The sequence below is a fragment of the Ochotona princeps genome, chromosome 29 (genome assembly GCF_030435755.1).
Source record: "Ochotona princeps isolate mOchPri1 chromosome 29, mOchPri1.hap1, whole genome shotgun sequence".
Classification (NCBI taxonomy): domain Eukaryota; kingdom Metazoa; phylum Chordata; class Mammalia; order Lagomorpha; family Ochotonidae; genus Ochotona; species Ochotona princeps.
The window spans coordinates 19,641,519-19,650,771 of record NC_080860.1 but is presented as its reverse complement, the minus strand read 5'-3'; the positions used below and the strand labels follow the sequence as shown (position 1 = coordinate 19,650,771).

The window sequence follows — 9,253 nt, the reverse complement described above, 5'->3', positions numbered from 1 at the left end:
ATTGTGGACCTTTTGTGGGAAGCTGGTCAGCCCGCTGTAGGGTGTGCTCGCCGTCCGTCCGTCCCATTCCCCGTCTACGACCGAGTTCCAGAGCTCGCTCTCCTTGGACGGAGGAGCCCGAGGCCTGGCTCATTCGCCTGTTGGGGAAGAAGGGGGCGTGTGTGTACGGTGGGGACTGGGAGCAGGGCCGGCCTTGGTAGGTGTTCGAATCCCGCGTGGGGTTCCTCTGCAAGTCGCGGACCCGGAGACTACAGAGCTGCCCCCTCCTCCGGGGGCGCCATGGAGACCTCGGCCCTGCAGCCTGAGGGGACAGGTACAGCTTCTCTGTGAGTCCGTGGGTCTGGAGCTTCCCGCTGCAGAACCTGACAGTTTCCTCAGATCAGGCCCCTGCTTTTTGCATGCTGTGCAATCATTCGTTCCGCTTTCCCACGCGTGCTGAGGGGAGGAGGTGCGGGCTGTGAGAGACCCCTGGTACCAGATTAGATGGTGTCCTGTTTGGGAGCTCCCTTCCCAGCCTGAGGGTCGGAATGGGCCCCGGTCCCAGCCTGCAGGGTTCCGGGTGCACTTTAAGAGAACAGCACCCACCACCATCACTACCTTGACCTTGTTTCTCCTCCCCCAGCTCTGAGCTTTCGAGGCCCTGCTTTTGGCCTCCCAGAGAATCCAGAGGATGAGGCCGGTTGGGGTCTCTTGGAAGCCAGGTCTGAGGTGAGTGACTGCGGTGTCTGTGTGTTCCTTCCCCAGCCCTGGACGGTCAGTGGTCCACAGACACACACCACCCCCCCGCCACACAGGGAGACCTGCTGTGCAGCCTACAGGAAGCCCTGAGCACTGGGAAGACACCCCTAGGTGGCCACCCCCGGCATACCCTGGCATATCGTCAAGATGAGCCCTTTTAGCAAGCACTGCTGGCGGGTCAGCTGCCGGGACCCATTTCTGCACACTTGTTAATACAGGAAACATCTGTGTGTCTGATCTCAGAATACCTCGTCACACCCAGCACCCCTTGCCTTTGGCCTTCTCCCGCCTCACCCCCCAGCGGTCTCACCCCCCAGTTCAAGTGCCCTGGGAATATGGCCACGGGCTCTCCTGACTTCTCTTTGGGTTTCATAACCACATCAGCCCCCTTGAGCTTCTCCCAGTGAGGGGGAGATTCTGTGCACTCCTCTTGCCAGGTGATACCGCCCACACTGAACCCACAAAACCTCTGACACCCCACCACCTCCAGCTGGCACCTCATTCTGACGCATCTAGAGCTTTGATTCTAACCCATTTCTCCTTCCCTGGGCGCCATCATCCTGCCTGCGTCAGCTACAGCTGTGTCCATAGCGGTTGTCTCCTGCGCCTTCTCATGTCCCTGACATAGAGTAGATTTTGTTTTCTGTTTTGTTTGGATCAGGTTTCCTGAACTATGATTTCTACACAAGACAGTTCTCCAGTTTTTTTTTTTTTAAATGTATTTGAAAGACCTACAAGAGAGACAAATCTTCCATCCACTGGTTCACTCCCCAAATGGCCACAGCAGCCAGGGCTGAACCAGCCTGGAGCCTAGAGCTTCATCAGGCTCTCCCATATGGGTGTAGGATCACCCCAAAGACTTGGGCCATCCTCCATTGTCTTCCCAGGCATGTTAGCAGGGAGCTGGATCCAAAGTGGAGCAGCCAAGACTCAAACCAGTGTCCGTATGGGACACCAGCATTGCAGGTGGTAGATTCTCTTAACCCATTGTACCACAACAGCACCCCCAGTTCTCCAGTTTGTAAGTGGCCAATTGGATGAATTGTGGCAAACACACATAGTTGTGTAACCACCACAACTCCTCCCCAAGAAAGTTACATCATGTCCCTCTAAGCCATCAGTCCTCCCACCCTGCCCCTTGGTGTCTCTCTCAGTCCTCCCGTCCTGCCCCTTGGTAGCCTGTTTAAGAATCTCCCATGCCATCATGCCCTGCTTAAGCTCACATCTCTGACTTGTTTCACTTTGTGTGGTGCCCTCGGTTCACCTGTCTTGCCTTGTGGATAGGTCAGTGGTGTGGTCCCTTTGTGTTGCTCAGGTTTACCTGGACCCGTTTGCAAAAGCTGCCTCCACGAAGCCCCGTACAAGACACCAATACATTTTCCAACAGTTCTGGAGGTACCAGTCTGAGGTCAAGGTCTCAGCAGGGTTGGTGTCTTTGAGCCCCACTCTGCCCCACCCCCGTTTGGAGCTCATCTACATGTGGTCTCCTCCCACCTGTCGGGGTCCAGATCTCAGGGACCCCCAGGACGTGAACTCAGCCTGATGAATCATTGTAACTTCATTATCAGCCTGTGCCCCAAAACAACTCAGCATTGTGGGGTTAGAACTCACACATGGGCACTTGGAGCATCCCACAGTCTAGTCCATAGCACCATTATAAAATAGTCTACAGCTGATGGATCCTGTCACCGGGCAGTTGACTTGGAAGTTGACTCTGTCAATCACTTTTTCATAATCACAGCAAAATACTCAAGGTGGCTACTTTTATAAAAATACAAGATGGGGCCAGAGCCATGGACTAAGCCTCTACCTGTGGCACTGATATTCAGTATGGGCACTGGTTCAAGTCCCAGCAGCTCCACTTCCACTACAGCTCCCCTGCTAATGCATCTGAATGGAAGATCCACCCCTTCTCTCTCTGTAACTCTTTCAAATTAAAATGTCAACCCCCCCCCAAAAAAAAACACACAAGATTTGTTTTGCCTCATGGCACTTGGAGTCCAAGATGAGGGGGTGCCCCAGAGGTTCAGCCCCTACTGACAGCCTTGTTGACAGAGCCCCAAAGTCCTCTGCAGCAAAGGTCTGGACATGCACTCGTGTCTCTCTCGCATCTTTCAGGGTCCAGTCATGAGACCCTGCCCATGACTGGCTCGGCAGGGAGCAAGCAGTCCGATGGGGACAATGAGCGAGTGACAAACAGACACAACAACGCAAGGCAGTTGTATCTGCGTGCATTTTGCAAAAGCAAGGCATCAACTTACATACAATAGATTATTGCAAGGGACATTCTCTTTGGTTATTCATGTGGTTACATTTCTACAAACAATTATTCCAGGGAGATAAGCGGGGCTGTTGAGAAAAGATTGTTCTAAAATAACCTGGTGACAGACTGCGGTTGCTATTTCTTGTGGACGCAGTTTGGCACCAGTTGCGGTTTTAATCAGTAAGCGGTTAGCTCTCATTGTGCCTTACATTGGTTTTAATATTAACTTGTCTATTTTTCTTAGTTTTTCTTCCTGTATGGTTTTTAAGCTATAGATCTCTAATATAATCTTCTTTTAGGAATCCCCCAAAATAGTCCCAGTCGGGTTTATTAAATAAAGCCAGTGGCCTGATAGTTTTTATGCTATACAACTTTCAATCTTTATCCAACTTCCCGTCAGATGGCTTCATAGAACTAAAAAGGAACATTGAACCTTTGCCACGCGTAAATAGCATTATTCCAGCCATAAAGATAGGAGCAAAGAGAGCACAGCCAGGAACACCAAGACCACTAGAGATGCAGCCGAGTCCAGGAGGCATCCTTCCTTGAAGCTTCCGCCTCGGCCTGGTGGTGTTCTCACGCAGGCCCCACTGGAGGAGACGTGACACTCGTCTGCCCTCCTCCCAGAGTACCCACCTCCCCACTCTGCAGCCAGGCTGAGCCCTCACCCTCTCTGTGCCATTCACGGATACAACATGGGAGATTTAACTCCTGCATGCCTGTTCCCTCCAATCCCACCCCGCTATAAATGTTTTTGAGTGCATGCTGGCCGTGTGTTTTCATTTCTCTTAAGTCTCCCGGCTGCTTTGGCCCCTCTCCCCCACTGCTCTGTGCCTTCCTTCGCCTTGCTTTCTGCTCCTTGTTGTTTGTTTTCTTCCTTTATTGACTTTGGTTTCTTACGGTAGAAACCCAAATGTTGACCTGACACCTTTTTTTTTCCTTTTCTCATGCAGATCAGTCCGGGCTTTGTGATGTTGGAGCAAGGGGAGTGGGAGGGGTGAAACAGGAAGGAGCGGGCCACAGTCAGGGGACAGCACAAGGGGCCTGTCACTGGGGACACTTTGGGACGTGGACTTGCCAGTAACAGTGGCTTCCAGTGTGGGTTTGACTCCTGTTGCAATGCTGAATTTTAGAATAGAGCGACCAAGTGCTTTATGCTCTTCTTTCAGAGTTTTCTAAGTTTGAAGTTCTTTTTTTTTTTCTCAGATTTTATTTATTTTTATTTGAAAGGCAGTTTACAGAGAGGAGGGACAGAAAGATCTTCCATACACTGGTTCACTCCCCAAATGGCTGCCATGGCTGAAGCTGAGCTGATCTCATCTCAGCTTTGGGCTGTCCTCTGCTGCTTTCCCAGGCCACAAGCAGGAAGCTGGATGGGAAGTGGAGTAGCCAGGACTAGAACTGGCTCCCCTGTGGGATGCTGGCACTGTAGGTGGAGGATTAGCCTGTTGAGCCACCACGCTAGCGCCTACGTTTGAAATTCTTCTTGACTCTACCTAGCACATGTCACGGCAGCTATAGGCAGGACCTGGCCTCAGCTTCCATTCAGCCTAATTCTTCCAGTCCCCAAAACTGGGCCAGTTTTCTGCACCCACATCTTCTGGGGCCCTCCATCCAGCTGTTGCCAGTATCTGTCACTCAGCCTGCCGCCACCCCCCCCCCCCCCCCGGCATGGAAGTGATTGAGGCAAAGTTAACCCTCTGGAATCATTGGCCACAGAACCACCCCTTCCCTGAGTGAGTGGACATGTGTGTCATTTCAGGAGTCAGTGACCTTCAAGGACGTGGCCGTGGACTTCACCCAGGAGGAGTGGGGTCAGCTGGATTCCCCTCAGCGGGCCCTGTACCGGGACGTGATGCTGGAGAACTATCAGAACCTTCTTGCCCTCGGTGAGCGGCTGCCCTGGGCACCCCGGCAGCACCAGCCCCGGTGGCAGACACAGCAGTGTCTTGGCAGGTGGGGCTCACAGCTCTCCCAATAGTGCCTGCCTCGCTGGGGGTTATGACGGGGCCAGGGAGGACTGTTGGCAAGGAGGCCAGTGGGGCTGGGAGGCCTTGGGCGCACCCCACACAGATACGTCCTCAGGCCATGGAGGGAGGTGTCCTGTAGGGTGTTCAGAGCTTGCACCATGACCAGGACTCCACATCTGAGGCCCCGTGAGCTTTCTACTTCCTGCCAAGGGTGTACCCTTGACATGTGGTCAGTCCTGCCCCCTAGCCTTGCTGCCTTCTCCCCTGTGAGCAGGGCCCCGGGTCTGCAAGCCGGATGTGATCTCTCACCTGGAACGAGGTGAGGAGCCATGGCCTGTGCAGAGGGAAGTTCCCAGAAGGGCTCATCCAGGTGAGCAGCGACACGGGGTACATGGGTGTCTGGGCCCCCTCCTCACTTCCTCTGAGCTGTACCCAGCAGGGGCTTCAGCTTCCTGCCCACATGTCCTGACCACTGCTTGTGTGCCAGCACCTGTGCTGGTCACCATAGCGACCAAGACCACCAACAGCTCTGCTTCCAGACGGGCAGGAGCAGGCCATGTGTGCAGCTGGGGTTAGGGCTTTGCCCCCTAAGAAAGGAGACAGGGTCAGAGTCAGTGAGGGCTGCTTGGCAGCAATGCTGGCCCTCCCTGTGTGAACGGAGGGGCTGGTCACAGAGGGGTCCTGCCCAAGAGGTAAGCATGCATGGCCTGTTCTTCTTAAGAGCCTTTGCCTCTCACTGGGCTCATCAGTCAATGAACTAACAAACTTCAGTTCATTTAGTGGACATGAAATGGTGCCTGTGGTTACGAGCTGGAAGGGCTCAGGTGGGCATTGTGGCACCGCAGGTTAAATCTCCGCTTAGGACATGCACGTGCCATATGGTAGTGCCTGGTTCAATTCCTGGCTGCTCTGCTTCCGCCCAACTTCCTGCTAATGCACCTGGAAGGCTGCAGTTGGTGCCTCAAGTCCTTGAGCTCCTCCCACCCTGCTGGGAGACCCAGACGGAGCTCCTGGCGTGTGGCTGTGCAGCCATCCAGAGAGTGAACCAGCCTCTCCACCCACTCCCTCTTCCACGTCACCCTCTGAACCTATGATGGCAGCCACAGTCACAATTTCTTAGACCTCTTTATTATTATTATTATTATAAATTAATTTTGGTGGGCCCAGCGCAGTAGCTTAGTGGCTAAAGTCCTTGCCTTGTACACGCCAGGATCCCATATGGGTGCCAGTTCGTGTCCCAGTGACCCCAGTTCCCTTCCCCGCTTGTGGCCTAGGAAGGCAGTCGAGGACGGCCCAAAGCCTTGGAACCCTGCACACATGTGGAAGATGTGGAAGAATCTCCTGGCTCCTGGCTTCAGATCGACTCAGCTCAGCCATTGCGGCCACTTGGGGAGTGAATCAGCTGACGGAAGCTCTTCCTCTCTATCTCTCCTCCTCTCTGTATATCTGACTTTGCAACAGAAATAAATAAATCTTAATTGGTTACTTGAAAGGCAGAGCTAACATCAATCTGTTCACTTTCCAATGATCACAATGGCCAGGACTGGGCCAGGCTGAAGCCAGGAGCCAAGAGCTTCATCTGGGTCTTTCACACGGGGGTGTCAAGGTCCCAGATACTTGGACTATCTTCTGCTGCTTTCCCAGGCACGTCAACAGGGAGCTGGATCAGAAGTGGAGCAGCCAGGATTTGAACTGGCATCCGTATGGGATATCAGTGTTGCAGGCTTTTCACAGCACTGGCCTCTTGGGCTTGACTGCTTACTCTAGCTTCCACTGCCCTCTTCTTCCTCTTTACCTGTTTTTAAATATTTTATTTGGTCTCATGAATGTATGTTCATATGAAAAATTAGAATACCAGAGAAGTAATTGAAATTGCCCATAATTGTCCCGCCCAGAACACAGGTAATAGGCAAATCTGAATTCCAGAGCTCTGCTTCCACCTGCTCACAGAGAATTCCATCTTCCATCTCTTGCAGAATGGGCACCTCGGCCTGTGATGGAAGAGGGACCCTGTCAGCCACGGCAGCAGGCAGCTTGCAGAGGGGAGCCATACCAGGACCTGATCATGGAGCAGCCAGGGAGGTCTGGGCCTCATGGGGCCAGCCTGGGCAGGACGCAGGCCTGGGCAGACGTGGCAAATGTTCCGTGGGAACGTGAGGCTGCCACCTGGGAGGACATCCCCACAGAGGAGAACCTTCGGGGCCACAACCAACCAAAGGAGGGGGTCCCCCGGGGGTGCCCCATCCTCCCCCAGCAGAGCAGCCCATCGGGAGGACACTGTCCTGGCAGATCCCTCAAGAAGCACGGGGGAAACACTTTGACCTCCAGTGAGCCCCCAGGGAAATACCCACCAGCCTCCAGGCAGTGGGACAGTGCCGCCGCGGGGGCGGGCCTGTATGTGTGCAATGAGTGCGGGGAGACATTTGCACAGAGCGCGTCACTCACGCTGCACCGGCGCTGGCACGACTGGCGGAAGGCCTACAAATGCGGGCAGTGCGGCAAGGCCTTCAACCAGCGCACGCACCTGACCCGGCACCACCGCATCCACACAGGCGAGAAGCCCTACAAGCGTCCCGAGTGCGGCAAGGCCTTCACCTGCCACTCGTCCCTCACCGTGCACACCAAGATCCACAACGGAGACAAACCGTTCCAGTGCAGCGACTGCCGGAAGGCTTTCCGCAACCGGTCCCGCCTCACCCTGCACCAGCGGAGCCACACGGGCGAGAAACCCTTCAAGTGCACCCACTGCGGCAAGGGCTTCAGCTGCCACTCATACCTCGTGGTGCACCAGCGCACCCACAGCGGCGAGAAGCCCTTTGACTGCAGCAGGTGCTGGAAGGCCTTCAGCTGCCACTCCTCCCTCATCGTCCATCAGCGCGTCCACACCGGCGAGAAGCCCTACAAGTGCGGCCAGTGCGGCAAGGCCTTCAGCCAGAACCACTGCCTCCTCAAGCATCGGAAGACCCACGCCGGAGCGACGCCGTGGAAGTGCGCCGACTGCGGGGAGGCGTTCGGCTGCAGCTCACACCTCCTGGAGCACCTGCGGCGGCGGCACCCCCACCGCGAGGAGAAGCCGTCCGCCATCCAGCTGGACAGGCACCTGCTGGGCACGTACTGTGTACCCGGTGGTCTGCTAGGCACTGAGGACGCGGAGGTGGAGGGCAGAGACCCCATCTGTGCCCTGGATGTGACAGAACTGCTGGGCGTAGTCCAGCCCCTGCCCAGCAGGCACCTCTCCACCGGAAAGCAAACCTGGACGCTTACCGGGGAGAGCTCAGCAGCCACTCCCTGAGCTGCCCAAGAGGTCGGACCCAGCCACTCCTCCTCTCTGGCTCCTGCGTCCTGGCTGCTTGCTTGTGCTGCCAGCCCGTGCCAACACACCTGCCTGCGGTCAGGTCACATCCCATGGTCCTGTTGACCTTGACAAGCAGGGAAGCCATCAACAAGGGGGAGCGAGATGTGTCCCGGGAGGCACAAGTTCACAGTCAGGTGCGTGATGTGCTTGAGCTCCTCAAATTACCACAGTGTGCTTAACAATGACAGTGACAACAGTGATAACAAACACTGCAGGCGGTGAACGTGGCTTGAAGCGCACCAGGAGGCTGTTCTGGGTTCCCCTGGATCGGTCCCTCATGTAGCCGAACCATCCATCAGAGCCCAGCCAGCCGCATCCCGACACCAGCATCGCACCTTGACACCGAGTCCCTGGTCAGAAGTTGGGAGCACTCAGGCAGGTGCCTGGGACAGCCAGGGAAGACAGGCAGGATAGATGCTTCTAGAAGCTTGCCTCCACAGACCAGTGCTGCTGAGGCCTTCCTGTGAGGACCTCTCCTTACCTTGTAGCTTGTACCTAGCAGGAGACCTCTTCCTGCTGCCCGCTAAGGAGTGATGTCACAACCCCACAGGGTGATATGATCCAGTCCCAGCTGCTCCACTTGCCTCCAGCTCCCTGTCCTAAGCCCTTGCTTGAGTCCCTGCCACCCACATGGCAGGACCATTTGTAGTTCTCTGGCTCCGGGCTTTGGCCTGGATCAGCCCCAGCAGATTTAATCAGTGGGAACGTGAACCAGCGGATGCAAGGTTTCTCTGTCTCTGTTATACCCCTCCCCCTCCAGTCTCTCTGCCTTTCAAATAAATAAATCTTATAACAAAAGGGCCCAGCACAATAGCCTAGTGGCTAAAATCCTCATCTTGCATGCACCAGGATCCTATATGAGTGCCAGTTCTAATCCCAGCAGCCCTGCTTCCCATCCAGCTCCCTGCTTGTGGCCTGTTGAGGATG

At 55.1% G+C, this 9,253-nt stretch overlaps 1 protein-coding gene across 1 annotated transcript; it reads left to right on the top strand.

The window, feature by feature from the left end:
- The first annotated feature begins 279 nt into the window (after nt 1-279).
- ZNF74 (zinc finger protein 74) lies at nt 280-8,263 on the top strand. The gene is made up of 5 exons (XM_058657014.1): nt 280-313; nt 623-708; nt 4,764-4,890; nt 5,246-5,341; nt 6,948-8,263. The coding sequence occupies exons 1-5, from the start codon at nt 280-282 to the stop codon at nt 8,261-8,263; spliced, it is 1,659 nt and encodes a 552-aa protein (XP_058512997.1).
- The last annotated feature ends 990 nt before the right edge of the window (nt 8,264-9,253 follow it).